The 23,708-nt window shown below is 42.3% G+C and overlaps 1 protein-coding gene across 1 annotated transcript in view; it reads right to left on the reverse strand.

Moving 5' to 3' along the window:
- Positions 1-3,306: 3,306 nt before the first annotated feature.
- PLEKHA3 (pleckstrin homology domain containing A3) overlaps positions 3,307-23,708 on the reverse strand; it is a 33,404-nt gene continuing 13,002 nt past the window's right edge. The window contains exons 2-8 of the mRNA XM_089690429.1: positions 17,833-17,949; positions 13,146-13,301; positions 10,734-10,870; positions 10,413-10,577; positions 8,294-8,337; positions 4,344-4,456; positions 3,307-3,596 (exon numbers count right to left, since the gene is read on the reverse strand). Coding sequence (XP_089546555.1) covers positions 3,469-3,596; positions 4,344-4,456; positions 8,294-8,337; positions 10,413-10,577; positions 10,734-10,870; positions 13,146-13,301; positions 17,833-17,949 — 860 coding nt within the window. The 3' untranslated portion in view covers positions 3,307-3,468. The remainder of the gene's footprint in view (positions 3,597-4,343; positions 4,457-8,293; positions 8,338-10,412; positions 10,578-10,733; positions 10,871-13,145; positions 13,302-17,832; positions 17,950-23,708) is intronic.

A 23,708-nucleotide genomic window follows, 5' to 3' on the forward strand; every position in this document is an offset into this window, starting at 1 on the left:
TCATATATATCCAATAAATATCAAATTTCTTTATACATTTAGGCAAAAATGTATTCTTCTACATGTATTTGGTAAAAAACAAATCCCAATAAGTGCGTAATAACTTTTTTGTGAAAGTTATAGCATCTACAAACAATGGTATAGATACTGGAATTTAGGCAGCTATGATGCTATACTGGTAATGGCAGTGATCAGCGACTTATAGTGGGACTGTGATAGTGTGGCTGGCAATCTGGTGTTAACAGACCCTCACTGGGAGGTACACTAACTGACACGGACATCAATAGTGACACTAATACAGTAATCAGATATAATACTGTACACTGTCACTTTACTAATGACACTGGCTGGGAAGGGGTTAAAAAGTGTGTAATATGTACTGCTTTTACTAAGAGATCTGGCTGTTTTTCCTCCCTGCTTTTCAGGGAGAAGAAACACCCAGATTGCTAAACTGTGTACAGAGCCCTGTGTGTTTATGCTGTGACTGACTACAGCCGATCAGCAGGTCCATGGCCAAAATCATTGGCGGTGAATCATTGTTTTAAGCTTTTTTTCTATATTACTTTAAAAAAATGTTGAGTTTAAGTACAAGGACATTATTACAAAACAAAATTACAGTGTACAACTTTCTATCTGGTAAGATGGAAAAAAACTGGTTAAAGGGTCTGAATACCCTTACAAGGCACTGTAAGAATAAACAGATTTACACATGCATAGATCTGCCAAGATGCAAATTTCATACACAAATCTGAATGGTGAATGTTTAGGAAACCACAAGTAGCAATTTAGGGTAAATATGACATAACAGTTGTGGCAAGATTCGGAGTGCATGGACTCTGGTGGTTTGTTTTCTGATCATTTGGTGTACGTGAACGATCCAGTGCATCTATACAATTAAAAAAAAAAAAAAAAAAAAACACACAATAGAAAGATAAAGCTGATCATTTTTATATGTGTTCTACCTACACCCCTTCAGACACTTGCATCTAAAAGTGAAAACAGTGCAGATCTGCAATCTTCATTTTAACCTAGAAGTTTGATTTGCTTTCCAAGTTCAGAAAAATCTAACATACTACACAAATAACTTAAAGAAGAATTACTCGAAACATAGAAAAGTGAGGAAAAAAAAGTATTGAGTTTGTTTTCACTTACACAAGCCATTTCTATAATGTGGTCTCCAATCCGCTGCCCAGTCCTTGAAGTGTAGCTGGGGGAAAGGGTCACAACCTCCAATGGGTACATAAACAGCAATTAATATCTTTAGGTTTCAATTTTCACCACTCCACCAAAGTGCTTTTATGACTGCGAGAGCATGTTGGAGATTTCCTCTCATTCCCAGTTCTGGTGACAACATTGTCACTGAAACAGGAAGGAAGACAGACCTCTCCAATAAATAGCAAAACATGTCAGTAGAGGTTCTAATCCTTCCCAAATATACTTAATACAACTAGAAAAAAAAAGGTTTTGGGTTTAAAAAAGATGTAATAAAATGGATTTACAGATATTTAAAAGTGTCAGAAGGGAATAACAGAAGAAATGCCAAGGTGGCATGGCTTACAGTGATATTTTGATACTTTTCCAATGTACAGGCTGTCCAGCCATCCTATAGGACAACCATTCTTTGACCATCTCTAGTATATAAATGTCAATTCTTGTAAAACTGTGTGCATTCCCTTTTTATTTTTTGGACAGGGGTGTATATTGGTCCTTATCCTCTTTTTCTCCATTAAATTTCGGTACTTGCTACATTGGGTTCACTGTGCATTCTGACTACTCCATCAAAATATATATAGGAGTCAAGGTAAAGGAGTAGTGAGTTCAATGTGCTGCAACATTAACAGTGTATGTAGGGTGGTGGCTGAAGTCTCAGCAACATGAGATCAGTGATGGCAGAGGAAAGTGCTTTAGAGCTGGCCATTGTAAGTAAAAAAAATGCCACATTTATTCACTTTATCTATTTCCACCCTATACTGGATATTCAGTGCTGGATGGAATTCTTCTTTAAAGTTAACCTGCCACTTTCAAACAGCCTGTTAAGCCTAAGACCAACCACTCCAAGATACCAAAATCTTTATTGCCCATTGTTCTTCCCTTCCGTATGAACTCTTACTAGAGGCTAAAGTGTTACTAAACGCACAACAGTAAAATTAGTCTGTATATGCAGTAACCGCTGGTTCACAACTGTGCGGCTCATGCCGCTGCAAGACCCGCACAAATACCTGCAGCCGCACCACCCACACAGAGGAATGCAGGACCCGCAGGCGGGTGCCATTAGTTCTTATGGCACACTGTCCACACTGGAAATTGCAACAGTACTGGGAACCTCGGTTCCCATGCGGGCTGTGATTTACAAAGTAGTGCAAGCACTTCTTCCTTGCATGTCCCGGGGCACGGGAGTCCATTCAAATGAATGGGTTCTCCTCCCTGTGCAAATCGCGGCCCACACAGATGTGAACCAGGGCTAAAGCATGCTTGTTATACTCACTGTGCAATCTAAGGGATTAATCCTCCACATTGTGTAAAAAGGCTGTTTGATCCTGTCTGCTCTGATCCTCTCCCAATTCCACAGTCCCCAATCCATCTGCTGAGTACAGAGCCCTAGGTGACACTCTGCACATGCTCCATTTGCTGTGTATTGCTACAGAGATTTTTTTTTTGGGAGGGTGCATGTGATCACCACTGTCCAGACAGAAGGTCAGAGGTTACACAGCCTCATAGCAGAGTCAGAAGAGAACGAAAACCCCTACACGCTTTAAGCTGCTCGGCCAGACACTGACAGAAGTCACAAGAATGCTATATACTGCTGATGAGAAAAGATATTTAGCAGTTTATATTTACTAAAATAATTGCATTTCCATGTTGTGTGTACTGTGGGAGACCAGATATAGTGAATGCAGGGTCCTGGGTTTAGTGACACCTTAACTTCTGGGCTACACCCCAACCTGCCAGCAAAGCAAAAAACACTAATCAATATCCAATATTCGAACTCTCCCTAGGTTGTGGAACAGTAGGAAGGAGAGGCTTATTTCCTGGGGACTGCATTAAGCCCAGATAATGGAGACATCAAGACCCTAGTAGGACACAGTATCCAGGATCAGACGGTAGTACAGAAAGAACAGAAGCAATAAATATAATAGAGGGAGCTGACGGGTTCGCTTTAAACTATCAACCTTTTGCAAATACATTAGAAAAAAAAACGCCTATTCTGCGATTGGTGTGTGTGTGATGCAGCTGACTGATTGAGAATACACATTCAGACTGCAAAGGTTAGTAGGAAAATACTTTTGCAAATAAACTGTACAAAGATAAAACTCACTTTGAAGTTTACTCAGACATTGTTATATAAAGTGCAGAGAAATCCACGTAAAGGTCCAACAAAATTTCTATGTCACAAGAGTTTGATATGGGCAGCCTTTGCATAGCAAGATGTTTACAAAGTCTAAGAATACCTAAAACGTCTTCTTGGGCTCAGGAAGAGAAAGATGCTGAAGAATCCTCTGTTTCAGAAGGCTGCTTTGATCTAATCCTGTTATCTGCCAAACTGCTTGCAGGAAGCAAATCACCATTTATTCCAACTCTGGGGTAATGCATCGACCCTAGGACACAAGTACATTTGAATCATTAAAATGTTCAACATGCGGTAAATGCACACCAACATGGGCCTCAGGACCCCCCACCCCTGTGTGCCCAAGGAGGACACCCTCCAACCCTTAAAAAAAAAAAAATATACATACAATTTTTTCAGGTGTCTTCCGACTTACTGAGTGACAGTGGGTGGACCTTAACCACTTGCCATTCTGAGGATTTACCCCCCTTAACGACCAGGCCTCTTTTTGCTATTCGGTGCTGCACTATTTCAACCGATAATTGTGCTGTCATGCAATGCTGCAGCCAAACATAATTTCACATTTTTTTTTTTACACAAATAGAGCTTTCTTTTGGTGGTATTTGATCACCTGTGCGCTTTTTATTTTTCACGCTATTAATAAAAAAAGACTGAAAATTTTTAAGAAAAACTATATTTTTTACTTTTGGCTAAAGCATAACATAAGATTCAGTATAATGCCCCAATTGGACAAATAGAAAGAGAAGGAAGCGGAAAGGAAATGGAAAATGGAAAAGGAAATTAATTCAATTTAGTTATTTATCTCTTTCTGAGAGAAAAACCAGAACATGCACAAAACTATTATAATATGCTTGTTTAATGTTTCCATAAAATGAAAGATGAACCTTGATTGTTATTGGCATTAATTCCCATCTTCCTTTCTTTGGTTTTAAATGGGATGTGGAGGGGGATAGAGATCATTGAGAATACAGAGAGAGGGAAAGATATGAGAGCTTACTATCAGAGTCTTCTACTGGACCATCGCTGGCTGCTTCTGTATCAGAGTAAGCACTTCGCCTCCTGTGAGAAGCCCGATGAATTGATAGATGTTCCTTTAAGGAATAGGTATTCCTATAAAATACAATAATAAAATTATCCTTCAATGAATGCTGTGCATTTTATTCTTTTTATTTTCTTTGGGATAATATTTTTCACTTAAAGTAAACCTGCTATTGTTGAGCCAATAACTAACCAGTGGTGAGGGGGTTTGTTTGACTGATCCTTTAAATTAAAATCAGGCATATATATATATATATATGTGTCTTTCAAAATACCGTATAATGATTCTTTTAAATAATAAAAGCATCCAGCTTCATAAATTAACTACAAACTGCTTTAAAGCTGAACTCCGAAAAATATATACTTTCCATACTTGGTGTACTGTGCTGGCCCAAGCTTGGTACAGTGTAAGGCTGGCCACACACAGATCCATTTTTTTTTTTGATCAGCCAGGAGGCCAAATGAAAAAAGAACTGAATGGATTTCCCCATCCACACAATCTAGGAGGATGGAGGAATCCTCTACGCTGTGTTATTGTAATCTGACAGCAGGGCCTCTGCTGTCTGAATACACTGATCAGGAAAATGCTCCCAACAAGCCACTTCAAGAGAAGTCGATCAGCAGACCAACTTCTCTGGCATGGTAACGGCCACAGATGGATCAAAATTTATCAAGTCCATGCTGAACCAGCCAATTTTCAATCCATCCATGGTCAGTTTAAGTATGCATATGTTATTCCTGACCAGTCTTAATGGAAGCTGTAAATCACTTTAGTAGCTTGAGCTCTTCTAGGTGCTGTGCTGAGCAGCTTCCCTCATACACATTGGCCAAGAGGGGTTGCTCACTCAGTGTGGCCATCATTAAGAGAACAGTTTGCATTCTTCTCAATGTATGCAAAGTGTTCTTTGGTTGGAAGAGGGAGAAAGGAGTAGTGGTGATGTCACAAACTCCTCCTCATCCATTTAGAGAATGCTTTGTATTCAATGAGAAAGATGCAAGGCATTCTCTAAATAGCAGCCATGCAGAGCAAGCAAACCCCTGCGGTTACTATGCAGAATGGCATCTTCTCAGCACAGTACCTGGAAGACCATGTCCATTATTGTAGTAGCTGAGGCTACTATAGTAGCTTACAGCTTCCACAGAGGCAGATCAGGTGTCACATATGCATCCTTACATTGGTCCATGCTAGAGTTCAGCTTTAAAAATGATAAATTAAGATTTCAAACACGTAACAGCTCAGATGTAGTAAACCTTTAAAGTTGTTGTAAAGGCTGAAGGTTTTTACATTCATGCATTTTATGCATAAAGGTAAAAAACCTGTGTGCTGCTCCCCACCCCCAAATACTTACTGGAGCCCAATCTCGACCCAGCACTGTGCATGGGAGTAGAAACTATCCCAGGTCTCTCTCTCCTTACTGGCTGAGACACATCAGCACAATAGCCATCGGCTCCCACTGCTGTCAATCATAGCCAGTGATGAGAGAGCGGGGGGAGGGGGCAGTTCTGAGCCGCACTTTGTCGTAATGACAGGGCCAGGAGTGCCAGCAGAGGACCATAGAAGAGGAGGATCAAGGCTACTTTGTGCAAAACCCCTAAACAGAGCAGGCAAGTATAACATTTTTTTATTGAGACTTTAGTATCACCTTAAATTTGTGAAAAACATATGGAAAGCACATGCTTGCCATTTTGGGAACATTCCCTACTAAATGCTTATAGTCCACACATCACATGGATAGCAGGGCAAATAAAAAAAATTAAGGCCCCCAACATACTATGTCATTCCACTGTACTCTACAGCTTACAAGTTAGTGTGTATTACATTAAGGCAGCCATTTCATCAGGAGTCACTGACAATGCATGGCATCAGTTTTCATGCATGCTTCAATGAGTTTTATACACTTTGCAGATTCCTGCACAAAATAATCTACATGTGATACTAGTGTTGTGGTGTGAACAGGGCACATAGAAAACAATTGTTTCATTTCAGCTTGATCGTAGTAGGGTTTAAACACAACTCTGGATAACTGCAGACCAAGGTAATTAAAATGGGAATTAGACCCTTCAACATGTCCTAACTTAGCAGGAACAAAACACTCTAAACTTGATCATCCATCTGCCTCTTAAACTTATTCAATGAACATGGGCAGCACAGTTGTTAAATGGTTAGCACTTCCACTTGGCAGTACTTGGGTCGTTGGTTCGAATCCCAACCATGGCACCACCTGCCTGGAGTTGCATGTTCTCCCTGTGCCTGCGTGGGTTTCCTCTAGGTCAGGCATGTCCAAAGTCCGGCCCGCGGGCCATTTACGGCCCGGGGGTCGGTTTAATACGGCCCTCCAACAGCCCTCCCTGCTCTGTGTAATGTGGCCCTCCCACGGCCCTCCCTTCTATGGCAGACAGTCTTCTGCTTGAGAGCAGAGGGCAGTGCGCATGCCTGACTGCGGCGCGTTCTCCCTGGTCTGTGTAAATGGGGCTGTCGCACGGCCCTCCCTTCTGTGGCAGACAGTCTTCTGCTTGAGAGCAGTGCGCATGCGTGACTGCACCGCACTGGGAGCGACAGTGGGTGGTGACGTCAGGGCCGGGCTTCCAGCGTGAAGTGTGTTTCTCTTCCCCTCCTGGCTGCCGAGCAGAGACTTCAGCTCCAGCTACCCTTTTCACCCTTCACATTAGTGCAGGTAAGTTTTTTTTTAATTTATTTTCAATACATTGTGAAAACTCAGCTGTCAGTTGATCTTAATGTTATGAAATGAAAAGTATGTCGTTTGCAATTAACTTGGCATAAAATAATTTATTTGCATTTAATTGTAATCGTTCAAAGAATGTTCGGAAAAATGTTCGGCCCTCCACCATGTTCACTTCATCCAATCTGGCCCTCTTTGAAAAAAATTGGACACCCCTGCTCTAGGTACTCCGATTTCCTCCCACACTCCAAAGACATGCTGGTAAGTTAATTGGTTCCTGTCTAAATTGGCCCTAGTATGTGTGTGTATGAATGTGAGTTAGGGACCTTAGATTGTACGCCCCTTGAGGGTTAGGGACTGATGTGAATGTACAATATATATATATATATATGTAAAGTGCTGCGTAAATTAACAGCGCTATAAAAGTACCTGAAATAAATAAACTCTTGTGAACGTTTTGCTTATATGCTGGATGAGTGCAATCAGAAAGGCAGACGGATGAGCTGGAACACGGTGCTTTTAACATACCACTGAGGGTCTTATAGGTGGGTCTGTTACCTTTGGTTTCTCTTTGGATTTCCTTTTCCATTTTATTCTTCCTACAGAGTAAGTTATTCATAAAGCATGTAGTGGATGGATCTGTTTTACAACCTTTGCTTAGAGCGAGTTTTATAGATATATTTGGTCTAATTAAATTTAGTATAATGAAATTACAAATTTAAACATCATTTGTAAAGCAGCACTCTCCACCCCTGTCCTATAAAATCTCACATCTTCCCTGAACTCTGTGTTATGCAATAAGCAGCAGGTAAACAAGTAGTTTGCTGTTTTAAAGCACTGCATATGCCTTCTGTCAAAGTCAAGTCCTCACAGCTCAGAGCCAGTCCAACTCCTCGCTCCCACCTACCATCATCTCCAAGCTGTAGTTAGTTCAGATAACAGAACTGTGGGTAGACAAGAAGGACCTTGTTGGCCTATATACATTTTCATGAAAAAAGCAAGGCAATGATACAGGGTTATTGTCTGGTTCAGGAATAACCCTAATCTGTATATCAAAGGAGCTTGCAATATCTTTCCATGAATTAATATATTTAAAAACACATTTACTTCAGTCTAGAGTTATTCTTTAAGATTCTGGCCCATTTGTGTAGTGTGAATTTTTGAATTTCTAAAACATCCATTTTAACTATGAGTGGCATAGTTGTAGTACATATGGGTTCATACTCACCTATCTGAAGTGTAGGTGCCTGGGTGGCTCATGGATCGCTTCATCTACAAAACAAGATGATGCAATTCAGAAATCTAAAAATTCTAAATATGAAGTTGCACAAAATAATGTGTAACGGTCCCTACTAGCCAATTTAAACCTAGTAAAGCTTTACATGACACCTAACACATTTAAAACTCAGGGTCAGATACATCATTTCAAAGTGCCTCTAGCAAACACATGCATGCGGTTCCATCAGTAGGACAGACGTAATGTATACATGGCTTATAGTTCATGCATTGTGTTGTGCAACTGTGTTTTTCCTGATTTCTTGGAAGTCTCCACTTAGTGCCCCTCCAATGTTTTCCTGAATGCCCACAGATGTGGTTCCCTTTGATTCATACATACGATTGTTCATCTATGGTTCTGTTCACTCTATGATTGGATTTGTATATTTATGGCCAATTCTGGAGTGTACTGTTAACACTCATAATCCCACCCTTCCCATATGTTACGAAATGCAAAGCAACCCAAGAGTAGTCCTAGGCCAGTGATGGCGAACCTTTTTGAGCCCGAGTGCCCAAACTGCAACACAAAACCAACTTTTTTATTTCAAAGTGCCAACACTGGAATTAATCACTTGCCTACCGGGCACTTCTACCCCCTTCCTGCCCAGGACAATTTTCAGCTTTCAGTGCTGTTGCACTTAACAATGACAATTGTGCGGTCATGCACACTGTAACCATATGCAATTTTTATAATTTTTTCACACAAATAGAGCTTTTTTGGTGGTATTTAATCACCACTGGGTGTTTTATTTTTTGCACTATAAATGAAAAAAAGAGCAAAAAATTAAAAACATAAAAGGTTTCCTTTGCTTCTATTCTAAAATTTTGCAAACAGGTAATATTTCTTCTTTGATGTGCGTTGGTGAGGCTGCACTGATAGGCAGCACTGATGGGCATTGATGAGGCGGCACAGATAGGTAGCACTGATGAGGCGGCACTGGTGAGCATTGATGAGGAGGCACTGATGATGCACTGATATGCAGGAAATGATGGGCACTGATAAGCGGCACTGACTGATAGCACCAGCTGGAGGCACTGACAGACGGCACTGACCGGCGGCACTGCTGGGCATCATTGATGGGTGGCACTGATGGGCAGCACTAATGAGGTGTCACAGATAGGTGGCACTGATATGCGGCACTGATTGGTGGCACTGATAATGGGTACTGATAGACAGCACTGATAGGTGGCACTGACTGACATCACTGCTGGGCACTGACTGGCGGCACTGCTGGGCACTGACTGGCACAACCGCTGGGCATTGACTGGCAGCACTGCTGGGCTGCACTGATGGGCACTGGTGGTTGGCACTGGTGGGCACAGGTGGGTGGCACTGGTGGGCACAGGTGGGTTGGCACAGGTGGGTGGAACTACTGGGCACAGGTAGGTGGCACTTCTGGGCACAGGTGGGCGGCACAGGTGGGCACAGGTGGGTGCATTGCTGGGCACAGGTGGGCGCACTGCTGGGCACAGGTGGGTGAATTGCTGGGCACAGGTGGGCGGAACTTGTGTGTGGCACTGCTGGGCACCGATCATCAGGGCACTGATGATCAGTGACCCTGATGATCGGTGCCGTTCCCTGCTCTGACAACTGCCGGTTTTCAGCAGTACTTTCCTCACAATCTGGCAGCGTGAGGAAAGTGCAGCCGAGAACCGGCATTTGCATTTCCCGGTGATCAGCGTGTCATTGGGCACGGCTGATCACGTGGTAAAAGGCCGCTGTGATTGCCTTTTACCACGTCACGTGATCAGCTGTGTCCGTAGGACACAGCGATCACGGAGATCGCCCGGTACGCGCCCCCGGGTGTGCGCAGGAGAGCGCGTTCTTCCTCTTCTTCCTGGTGTGCCCACTGAGATGGCTCTGCGTGCCAGCTCTGGCACGCGTGCCATAGGTTCACCATCACTGTCCTAGGCCATATCCAGACTTTATTTTAGTTCACCCCATTGAGAATAAAAATCCTTACCAGTTTTATGAAAATAAATAACTATGTGTAAAATATGTAAAAGGCCACCCAGTAGTTTCTGTAGTCATTCAGTGGTACTGTTCTATGACCTAGGTATTTCTGCTTTACCATTTGTATAGGAGAAGGAGAAACGGCAGACGCCAAGGACTCGTGAGGAGGCAGCTGGTACATTTCTGGTTTGAATTTGGCATTTGCAATCTTGACACATTCTTCAAGTGTGGTGATAAAGGTGTTGCAGGTTGCACTGAGCAATGAAGATGCTTCATTCATATTCTATATGAAATAAGAACACATCACAAATAGGCAGTTACACTATGGCACTAAATACAAATGCCAATGCCAAGAGATATATACCCAGGTATAGACAGAGTTACAGGATCTATGCAGACAATCTGGTTTCAAGTACACAACAGACAGTACAGCTCATACCTCCGCACTGGGCGATGGCCGATTCTCATCTTGACTAACAAATTCCTGGATGGTGTGTACCTGCTGCATGAGCAAGTCACAATACAGCCGCAGCTCTGACATTTTGGTTTTCAGAGATTCATTGGTTTCACTAATTTCTGCAAATGGAAATAAAACTCAATTACAATTGCTGTAAATAAAACAATTATTGAAACTAGGGTATGTATTTAAGAAAAAATCACTTAGCTGCCCTTCAATCAAAACAGCAAGTAAAATTGAATGTTCTCATGTTATATTGTCTACAGACTGAGTATGTGTAAATAGGGAAAAATTGCATTATGGCTGCTAAATGGAGCTAGTTATTAAAAGGATCCAAGTATGCTCCTCACCTCCATCTAATCATTATATAATGAAAATAATATAAATCGCACATTTGATCTGCAGAACATTCCATTTCTCCCCACTCGCACAGAATTCATTTACATACAGTTTTGTCAATGAACAAATCAGCTATGCAATTTTTCTAAAATTCACCCCCAAGTAAAAAAAAAAAAATTAAAAAGGAAAAGTAACATTTACTGGTACTTTCTTTGGAGTCTTGACTATGTGGTTCCAGAGCTGTTTGCTGTGGGCAAAATCTGCTCCATAATCAACCTGAACCAAGACCCAGTATTAACTTAGGGGATTTAGTTCACTAATGCAGGCCATAGACGGCTCGAAAACCATGCGTTTTTTCGACCGATAAACGAAAAAAACGGTCGTTCATTAAACCGACGTAACCACCAACGGCTCATGCGCGTATTTTTTCTCATAAGAACGATCGTACGAAATCGGTTGTTTTCCACAAATTTTCCAACATGACCAATAATCCAAAAGTGGAGAAAACACGAAAACCGGCCGACGAATTAACCCACTAACAGTGCGAAAATCGGCCGATTAATCTTTCGGACAAAAAATAGGCTGATTTTCGAACCGTCTATGGCCGGCATTAGGCTGCATTTCAGGGTGAAACCAGTATAAGTACTCACCTTTTGTTTGTTCTTTTGCTGCTCTATTCAACTGCCAACACACAAACAAGAGAGTAGAGTGCACAGGCTCTGGTGGAATACCTTTTATTTCAAGATAAAAATGCACTCACAAGCAAAAATGAATCAGAGTTTATCAGTCACATCTTCCCATCATGGTACTGCACACCAAAATCCTCTCACACCCCCTTGATAGGAGCTCCAGCTTACAGTGTGGATATGACAGCAATTCTGGATTGAATACAGTAGATGCTGTTCTTGATCCCATGCAGGTCAGTCTATTCAACTGCCAGCAGCAAAGAAAGACAGTTCTGTGAAAGCTTTGAGTTGCCACAGGGCCAGTTCACACCAGAACGTGGTGTGGGAATTCCTCATTCTGTGCGCATTTCCCACATTGCGTTCAAAATGCACTGCAGCTGCAATCTGCAGAGGGTGTCAATAATAGGTTAATGACACCCCAAACTCAGATCACAAACAGTGCATTTGCCTACACCAGGCTGCATAGTACAAACATAGTGACACTGCACTACTTGTGGGGGGTGATGAAGATTTTTTTTTTTTACACAGATTGCTTTTACACCCATAAAGGCTGTAAAAGCAATAATTTGAACTTCTCTCTGGCTGCATTCTTTCAGCCATTGAGCAATACTGTGAGAGCTGTGATTGGTCACAGCTTGTCACATGGTATAAGGCTGTTGTGAATAGCCTTGTACCATATGACCTCTGTGATCACTCACAGATTACACTAGTAGTAAGCAATGATGTGAGAAGTGACATCTTGCTTACTACTATTCATGTGATCGCTGATTGGTCAATCAGCGATCACATGATTGGGACCTCACACAGAGGTCTCGTACAGCGATCGGTGTTCCTCTGTGTCCTCCGGACACAGCAGGCACCAGATCGCGGTGCCGCGCACTCCCAGGGAGCACGCACAGGCAGGGAAGCAGGAGGACATTTATAAATGGCCACCCGCTCCTTCACTGTTCCAGTCCAGCCGTTTATGTACATGGGCCAGCAGGAAGTGGTTAAGAAAGGAAAATTAAACTTTTAGAAAAATTCACCTGTGCTTGTGTGAGTAAATACTTATGATGGCGGTTACGACCCCCATAGGCATGCACAGAATCTTCTGTACTGCATTTCTATAGGCAAAAGTATGCTGCAGCTGTGGCCACAGGGGGAAGGGGGGGACATAACTACAGCAGTATTATAATCTGTATGGCCGTATGCTAAAAATTAAGGATGTGTAAGAGTCCTATAAAGGAATCTCTGCTTTCCTTGGCAGCCTTAAAAGGGATTCAGGATAATAAATCAACATAAGTGCAAGGGGGCTTGATGTGCTTAGAAGAACACTATCCACTAAGACAGCACGAAGGGTTACTGTAGCCTATGAACCTGCGCTGCTTACCTTTCTCTTTCCTGGTCCGGTTATCAGCCAGACAGGCCTTAGAACTCCCCAACGCTACTAACCACCTCTGCCTCTCTGCAGCATTTACAGCCTTGACATAGAAGTGTTGTTCTCCAGGGATGATAAGCTCCATCCTGGAGTTGTCTGTTGAGTGAACTGAAAAGACAAATTGAAACAATATGATAAAGCACTTCATTCAATAGGAATGCAGATACGTTGTTAAAATGTCAATATTTATTTGCATCTGATTATGAATTGTTCCTGTTAGTCCTGAGAATTAGGCAATAATAGTTATTTCAGTCCATATGCAAAAATAATTAGAAAAAATGCACAGGTCAGGGGAAAGACTGACTAGTTTAATGAAAGATCTGCACATGTACTGCCAGCCAAAGCCAAAATCCTATTATTGCTCTTGCAGCCAACTGCAGAAAATGATCATCAGGCAGTATAGGGAAAAACCAGCACAAAGGGTGGAGCCATCTGAAGAGGCTTTCCAGCAATTAGGAATGCGTCTTACAAATTTACAGGAAAATAATTGTATGCAAGCATAACGAATACGGAGTGAAGCAACTGTCTTGTCTCAGGGTCCTTTAAAGTCAAATCCCCACCCACACTGCAATGGGCTTTATGCTCATAAAGTCATAAAGGGTAGACGAAAAAGGTGTAAGGCCCCATGTACACGGGACACTTCTGAATGATAGAAACTGACTGCTGGAAAACGTAGGTTAAAACCGTCTGTTTAGCAGAGTTTGCATAATGCGTTTATGTGCATTTGTGTTTAGAAGCGTTTTTTAAAGATAAGCACAGGAGAACCTCCTAAATGCCCAGAATGCACTGAAAAGTGATAAATTATTAACTATTTCAGACTGTTTCAGAGAAATACACAGAGTAGAAGCAGAGACAGCAGTATGTGTTGAGATTAGCTTAGATGTGAGTTGCTCATTAACATTTCTTTTGTTTCCAAGAGTAGGAAATGTGTCTGCTGGAGTGAGTCATTAAGGCCACCTGGCAGGGGGTCTTCCTGAGGGATTTGAGGTTTGAATGGGCATTAACATATCTTTTGTTTCCAAGGGTGGGAGAGGTCTCAGGTGGGAATTGTCCATTACCATGTGTGACAAGCTTGGTAGGATTTTAGTGTTTTGTCCATCTGAGCACCTTGAAAACCCTTTACATGCATTTTTCATGATGAAAAAAGGCTCTGGACAGCAACGGGAATTGGAACAGTTAACCACTTGCCTACCAGGCACTTATACCCCCTTATTTACCAGGCCAATTTTCAGCTTTCAGCACTGCCACACTTTGATTGACAATTGCGCGGTCATGCAACATTGTACCCATATGAAATTTTGATCATTTTTTTCTCACAAATAGAGCTTTCTTTTGGTGGTATTTAATCGCCACTGGGCGCTTTACTTTTTGCACTATAAATAAAAAAATTGCAAAAAATTTGAAAAAAAAAAAAAAGTTTATTTGTTTCTATTATAAAATTTTTCAAACAGGTATTTTTTCTCCTTCACTGATGTGCGTTGATGAGGCAGCACTGATGGGCACTGATAGGCGGCACTGATGGGCACTGATAGGCAGCACTAAAGGGCACTGATAGGCAGCACTAATGAGGTGGCACGGATAGGTGGCACTGATAGGCAGCACTAATGAGGTGTCACGGATAGGCGGCACTAATATGCAGCACTGATAGGCGGCACTGATAGGTGACACTGATGATGGGTACTGATAGATGGCACTGACTGGCATCACTGCTGGGCACTGACTGGCGGCACTGACTGGCACAACCGCTGGGCACTGACTGGTGGCACTGACTGGCAGCACTGCTGGGCTGCACTGGTGGATGGCACTGGTAGGCAGCACTGGTGGGTGGGCACAGGTGGGTGGCACTGGTGGGCACAGGTGGGTGGGCACAGGTGGGTGGCACTGCTGGGCACAGGTGGGTGGAACTTCTGGGCACAGGTGTGTGACACTGCAGAGTGGCACAGGTGGGTGCACTGCTGGGCACAGGTGGGTGCACTGCTGGGCACAGGTGGGCGGAGCTAGTGGGTGCACTGCTGGGCACAGGTGGGCGGAACTTGTGTGTGGCACTGCTGGGCACCGATCATCAGGGCACCGATCATCAGTGCCCTCATGATCGGTGCCGATCCCCGCTCTGACAACTGCCGGTTCTCGTCAGTACTTTCCTCACGATCTGACAGCGTGAGGAAAGTGCAGCCGAGAACCGGCACTTGCATTTCCCTGTGATCAGCGTGTCATTGGACACCGCTGATCACGTGGTAAAAGGGCGCTGTGATTGGCCTTTTACCACATCACGTGATCAGCTGTGTCCTTAGGACACAGCGATCACGGAGATCGTCATATGACGTCCACCCAGAACTGGCCGGCCGCAGTGCAGCCGTCATTCGGCTATCTGCGGTCGGCAACTAGTTAAAAAAAAAAATTCAGACGCAAACACTTATAAACTCGATTTGCCATGTTTACAAGCGTTTTGTGTTTGAAACGCTGATAAAATCGACTGCTGAACGCAAGTTTGGTGCATTAAAAAAAAAACGACTGTAAACTCAAATGCCTGTAAACGACTGTACACGTAGATGTGTACATGGACACATAGGAAAACATTAGGGTGAGTTCAGGGGCTGCTGAAAAAAAACGCTGAACAGCTCCTAAACGTGAGCTTATCAGCTGCAGTGTACATGAGCCCTTACACTTTAAATTCTTCTCTCTGGAAGGGACCTCCATCTTTGTAACTTGTCCTGCAGTTTTCCCTCTAAGGCAGTGTTTTTCAACCTTTTTTGTGCAAAGGCACACTTTTTTCATGAAAAAAATCACGAGGCACACCACCATTAGAAAATGTTAAAAAAATTTACCTCTGTGCCTATATTGACTATATATAAAGTAATTCTCTTGAATAGGAATCAAACACAAAGAAATTATTTTATAATTACTTTATTATGAAATAATAAAGTATTTTATAATTGGACCCGGGGGCCGGACCAAGAGTAGATGAATGATGTGTATGTGTCATCCATAGTAAGTATAGTAATATTCCCCCATAGTAAGCATAGTAATTAATCCCCCATATAGTAATTCATCCTCCATATAGTAATTCATCCCCCATAGTAATTCATCCCTCATATAGTATTTCATCCCCCCATATAGTATTTCATCCCCCCATATAGTATTTCATCCCCCCATATAGTATTTCATCCCTCATATAGTAATTCATCCCTCATATAGTATTTCATCCCTCATATAGTATTTCATCCCTCATATAGTATTTCATCCCCCATATAGTATTTCATCCCCCCATATAGTATTTCATCCCCTCATATAGTATTTCATCCCTCATATAGTATTTCATCCCCCCATATAGTATTTCATCCCTCATACAGTAATTCATCCCTCATATAGTAATTCATCCCCCATATAGTATTTCATCCCTCATATAGTATTTCATCCCCCCATATAGTATTTCATCCCTCATATAGTAATTCATCCCCCCATATAGTATTTCATCCCCCCATATAGTATTTCATCCCCCCATATAGTATTTCATCCCTCATATAGTAATTCATCCCTGATATAGTAATTCATCCCCCATATAGTATTTCATCCCCCCATATAGTATTTCATCCCTCATAAAGTAATTCATCCCTCATATAGTATTTCATCCCCCACAGTACTATTCCCCCCCCCCCCTTCTAGTAAGCCAAGTCCCCCGTGTCAATTCACTTACCTTTTGCGTTCCTCTCGCTGTCTTCCCGCGCCGTTCGGGTCTTCAGGGCGGACTGTGAGAGGAGCCTAGCTCCCCTCCCCTCACGTTCGGCACGCTGCCCCGCCTACACACATCCTGACAGCCACATCCGCAAGCCGGATTAAAAGGTCCGCGCGGACTTTTGGGGCTGCCAACCGAGAGGAGGCAGGGGAGCGGCCGACCGAGAGGAGGGAGGGGAGCAGGCGCCCGGCACACAGAAGAGCCGCATTAGACTGGGTAAAGAGCCGCATGTGGCTCGCGAGCCGCGGCTTGCCGACCACTGAATCATTAGATTCTAATGATTGGTCTATTTGTGAGCCGAAGCCACATGTTACAGATGAAATTGGAATTTTTCCCACGGCACACCAGACAATATCTCACGGCACACTAGTGTGCCGCGGCACAGTGGTTGAAAAACGCTGCTCTAAGGCACTCTAGACTTGAGTTGTACACTTACCTCTTCACATACAATGCAGGACTAATAGCCCTGCATTGTACGTGGCAACACTGAGGGACTGCCCACAGAAGAGAGCACCGAAGCAAGTAATACAGCCTCTTCCTTTACCCCGTAGTGTTAATGAGGATTTAACCCTTGCAGTGCAGGAGAGGGGGCCCACTGCAAGAGGTTTTCTTTTTTATGGAGGAAATGCTTTTTCCTGAGCATTTCACCACACTGGAAAGCACATTAAAATGTGTAAAACCTCAATGAATGGCACTTAGTTTGCTAAACAACTACTATGCATTTTTTTTATTTTTTTAATAAAAGTATTAATTTTTTCCCTTTTTTATCCTTTGCAGTGCTGATTCTGCAGCCTTTTCAGCCACTTCCTGCCTACGTCATATACAGTTGGTGACTATAAATTTATACCTGTTGTATTTTGTTGCTATACTCTATAGAATGTTACAGAATAATCAAGAATGACTTACCTTTAATTTCACAGACAGCCATTTTAATACTTCCTTTGCTGCCTTTACAGACATCATCTTGGGAATCATAGTATGAAAGAATACCATTGTCTAAAACAAACCAGCGAGGCTGCCAACCTGAAAACAATCAACAGTTTCATGAGGATTTCCAAAATATGCAAAAGACTAAAATCAAACATTAATGGATGCTATACCACTGTAAAAAATGTGGATTGTTAACCTTTCATTTACCTTCCAACACTGTAAAGGGACAACAAATCAGCATTTACTTTACTGTTAGGGGTTGGGAATAGTTATATCTGTATTTACAATATGCCACTTTAAGCAGACTAGTATATTTAAAGTACATCTGTCAGGAGGCATGAGGAGCCGTTATTATGGACCTCTTTCTGAAAATACTAGACTTTTTTGACCTATCAGCCTTAAAGGGGTAGAGTTGCCTGCACATTACTGAAACATCCTCCAAAGTTTTGCATTTGCTGACAAATTCTGGAACATTCCGGCATGCAAAGCTCCAACACTCTGATAGTACTGAAGTTTGCCTACCCCTTCCTGCCTGTATTTCATACATGCAGCATTTTCAATCAATAGAGTCTCTAATATTTTGATTCATTGAAATTAAGAAGTATGCAGATCAGGGTTGTCAGGGAAAAATCAAAAGTTGTCATCAGCAGGATGCCATCTAAGGCAGCTATTTTTGCCATATGCTGGTTACTAAAATGCTGGCATGACACAGGGTGCCACCTGCACCATAACAACCAATGACTCTGCCGCAGGGCCACCTGCACCCTAGAAACAAAGGAATGCACAGCAGGGGCAGACTGCATCCTAGCAACAAAGGACATTGTGTGGCAGAACGCAGGCGGATGACCCACACTACATCACTGGTTGTCACTGTATAAAGTAGGTGGCCCCGTGGCACAGAGATATTTCGACTTCCCCACAGATGTGGCAGCTTACAGAATAATGTATGCTCTACAGTAGCAGAAATATATGAGGGTGGGTTGAAAAGTTCTCAGTCTCATCACTAGAGAGCAGAACAATACACATAATTTTGAATAGGGAAAGTATCCAGTGTTTATGTGGTTTCACTGTAATATATGCGTTATTTAACCACTTGCCTTCTAGAGGATTTACCCCCCTTCCTGACCAGGCCATTTTTTTCGATACGGCGCTGCATTTTATTTAACTGACAATTGTGCAATCGTGCAACGCTGCATCCAAAAGAAATTTATGTCCTTTTTTTCCACACAAATAGAGCTTTCTTTCTATGGTATTTGATCGGCTCTGCGGTTTTTATTTTTTGCGCTTTAAACAAAAAAAGACCGACAATTAAAAAAAAAAAAACATCCAGTAAAAAAATTGTAAAAAATCCAATTTCGGCATAAATTTAGGCCAAAATGTATTCTGCTACGTCTTTACAAAAAAATAAATCCCAATAAATGTAAATGAATTGGTTTACATGAAAGTTATAGCATCTACGAATGGAGGTATATATCCTGGAATTTAAATTTTTTTTTTTTTTTTTTATACTAGTAATGGTGGCGATCAGTGACTTATAGCGGGACTGCGGCCGGCATTCAGACACTGGGGGGGAACTGACTAACTGCCATTGACATCCCCATTGACACTAATACAGTGATCATTGGTAATAAAAAGCACTGACAATGTACTAATGGCATTGGGCAGGAAGAAGTTAACATCTGAGGTGATCAAAGGGTTAACTGTGTGCTGTTTTACTATGTGTGCTGTGTGTGTTTTACTAGGGAAACATAATGCTTTGTACTCCACGTCTATGCAGAGCAATATAAAGCAGCATGTCGATGCTGACAGGGGAGAGATCTGTGTTATTTATACACAGACCTCTCCCCATTCACTGTTCCTCAGCGGTCGCAGGGTACCGGCAGGGAAACTCCAGCCGGGACCGAGTGATCGACAGTTGTAGCCGCCAATGGCGGCACGGGTAGGGTGGTGCACGCCCCCTACCCCGAAATGCAAAATCACATATATATTATATATATATATATATATATATATATATATATATAAATATACGTGATTTTGCGCAGCCCTGCCACCCTGTAGCAGTAGTTCTGCTATAGGGTGGAGGGGAACCGGTTAGGCAACATGAAGTTTGCAGGATCAGCTTGAAAATGGACTAGCAAGTCAGATGATGTCTAGAAATGCACACATTGTTGATCATCTGTGGTGTGTAGGGTGTTCCTGCAGCAGCATAAAGAGCACACAAATCACAATGAAACCACACATACAATGGAGTCTTTACTGACTTTCCCTATTACAAAATTATGGGGATTGTTCTTCCCTCTGGTGATGAGGCCAAGAACTTTTCAATCCACCCTTGTATTATTCCATCAATATATAAAAATAGTATATTTTTGGAAGGTGCCAATATGTACACTGTCCCACTTGCCAGAAATCTCCAGTAATAGCAGAACATTTTATCACAGTAGCCACGCTGCTTGCTTTATTTTCTGAACTTAAGAAGACAACTTTCTACAAGCAACAGGTACCTGTACTCACATACGTCTTTGTAACAGAGATTAACCATGGCACTTATGCATATATAGAACTTGACTGGCCTGCACAGAGTCCTGGCCTCAACCCGACAGAACACCTTTGGGATGAATTGAGTGGAGACTATACTTCCTTCTCGTCCGACATCAGTGCCTGACCTCACAAATGGGCTTCTGGAAGAATGGTCAAAGATTCCCATAGACACACTCCTAAACCTTGTGGACAGCCTTCCCAGAAGAAATAGAAGATATCAATGAACGCTCAGGAAAAAAGAAAAATTAAGCTGCTAGCACCAAAAGACTGCCCTTTGTGTCCACAGTAATAATAAATGTAGAAAAGGTGCAGCGCTTACAATATGCTAACCTTCCAAACTTATATGTAAATGATATAATGAACATATATCTGGGTGACATAAAAAGTGAATATGCGCCAATAACTAAAATAATCACAGTGAGGCGCCCGGGTCGGTGCTATGGTGATGTGTGTGTGTGTGTATATATATATATATATATATACACATATATACACACACACACACACATACATATACACACATACATACATATACACACACACACACAAACAGTTGCACTGAGGCACTATAATGCAATAATTATAGTGAACACAGTGTGGCACACAAAAAGCAATATATGATAAAGTCCAATAATGAATGAATCCGTAAGAAATTAGTGACTTCCAGTGATAAGTGAATCCATGAGAATGACTCCTTTATATGCAATCACCAGAAGCGCATATAAAATGCACATGTACAGCAAAATGGCACACTCCTCCACAAGCAGGTCAGGCTATGTTCCCATCAAACACAAAACCATGGAAGCTAAGTTGTAGCAGATTGGAGGGGTATCCTCAGCACAGCAATTGATCCTCAAGGTGGAAAAAGACAGGGATCCTGAAAAAACCAGCTCACAAAAAAAGCCCAATAAGAAACGGCTAATGGTGTAGTACTTTATTTCAAGATTTTAAATATCCATGTGGAGTAAGCAAACAGAAACAGTGTAAAGCCACTCACAAAGATGGCCGCCGGACCATCATACGGCCACAGCGGCGTGACGTCAGTACACAGCCTCCTCACTGACGCGTTTCGCGTTTTCAAAGGGATCCACCTACTCACTGACGCCATTGACAAGCCTATATATAAGCTCCCGATGCATACTTGCGATTGGGAGCTTTACGATCATGTGACCGCCAAATCACAGTAGTCACAAGACATAAATGCACAGCTTCACCTCCCGGCTTTCAGAAACCTTAAAGGGCCAGGAGGGGGTCACAGTGCCAAGGGGTTAAAATAATGTATATTTAAAATTTGAAACAAAATCTGTCCTGCGACCAAAGTTCGAAATCTGATACAGTGAAGCAAAATTAAGCACCCCAAGGTGCCTGTACACACTGTGTTCTAGCAAAACACCCCAGTAACTCGTAAGACAGAGCTCTAACATGCAAATGTCAATCTATGTAGTCGAAGTCAATACTACCTACTGCCTTCTGTGCATGCTGTGGGCCAGTAAAGCTGTCTATAACATTGATCGGACAACCAGGAGCTATGGTCAAGTTATCATTTGTATATTTAAGCATCCAAGGTTTAGACCAAGGGTGCTAATCTTTCAAAGAGCAAGGGCCACTTAAGTCATTTGTAACAGGTTAATGAAAGTATATTCAATTAAATGGATCAGAATAGTTTTTTTAATCTGAATAGCATAATGAACATTTTCCTCCTGCGCCGCTGAATGCCAGCAGGATGGAGAGGAGGAGAAGCATGCTTTTAGCGGTTGCTGGAGGAAAATTGAGAGGATCGGTTCCTATATATGCCACCCCTCCTGTCCACATGCAAAATAGAATGTGACATGGAGGTCGCACGGGCCCCCTGGAGCATGGGGTGGGGGTCACCATTGCGACCCATGACACGAAACGCCTCAACTATGGGGTTTTTCCACCCCCAAACCAAAAATGTAAACAAGCCCTTACTGCCATGAGCCCCCTATAAGGCTACTTTCAAACTGATGTGTTGCAGTGCACCTGCGACTTTCCTGCGGGTTGGCTGCACTTTACCCTAGACTTCTATTATACCTTGTGGGTGTGGTCCACATTCTGAAAGAGCAACAAAACTCCTGCATTCAGTTTTTTTTTTTGCACATCATCTTTAAGGGCTTGTTCACACCAGCAGGCAAAGGCACTTCCTTCTGCATATGCACACAGGAACCATTTATTCCTAATAGTGTGAATGAGCCCTAAAGTGTAACGCCACTTTTGTATAACAAAAAAAACAAAAAGATCCCCTCTGGGTGATCAATGTATATTGCAGGGATTTTACCAGAGTTTGTTGCAGTTTCTGAAGGAATAGCTCTTTTCTTTGATTATGTCAATATGTAAAGTGAATCTGAATGGGAGTTTTTCATTATCAATCAGCTGATGCAGATGCAGTGTTCTACAGAGTAAAGTTGCAGTGTCTGAATACGTTTAGCCCTAGTCCACATATATGCGGCCGTACGGGCCACGTTTTGTGTGGGCACAAGAGTCCATTCATTTGAATGGACTCCCGTGCCACGCAGGGAAGAAGTCCCTGCACTTCTTCTGAAAATGCAGCTTGCACGGGAACCTCGGTTAGAACTAATGGCACCCACCCGCGGGTCTGCATTCCTCTGTGTGGGTGGTGCGGCTGCATTGATTTTCGTGCGGATCCGCAGCGGCACCTCCCGCACAGATGTGAACCTAGCCTTAGAAGTGGTTAACCCTTTGGGAGAATCTCCCCAAAAGTGAAATTTCTGTTGAAGAGGATGCCTAAAATCTGACTTGTATCTCAGTGCACACTTCTGAGAAAATCTGTGAACCATTCACATAAGCAGAAAATGACATCTCTGAGGAAGCTCTGTACTCCAACTGTGTACAGAAGGCATCCAGGTTCCAGTATTGCACTGAATTTTACTGAGTGCTGCAGACTGAAAAGGAAACGCAACTATTAATATAGCATTTTTAATAATAGCATTGTACATGCTATATATATTTTTGTATTTGCTATATTTTTTTCCCACAAGAGTGGAACTACCCTTTAAAGTGCCTCTGCCATCTAAACATAATAGGATCAATAAGTTGCAATTTTAGGAATGTAAAAATACAGGCTATACAAAAACTAATTATGCAGTAATGACACGATCATACTGCAAGTTAATAAACCACCTCTAGGATAGAGATAAAATCTAATAATGGAAAGAACCTTCTCTGCAAACAGTGCTGCAAATCCAATTATGATATTAACATACAACAGATTATCTTGGCTCCCAACACGGAGAAGCGATACAAATCCTTTCATTGTCTATCAGACACCC

The sequence above is a fragment of the Staurois parvus genome, unplaced genomic scaffold (assembly GCF_062004578.1).
Source record: "Staurois parvus isolate SC_StPar_1 unplaced genomic scaffold, SC_StPar_1.0 ptg000530l, whole genome shotgun sequence".
Taxonomy (NCBI): Eukaryota; Metazoa; Chordata; class Amphibia; order Anura; family Ranidae; genus Staurois; species Staurois parvus.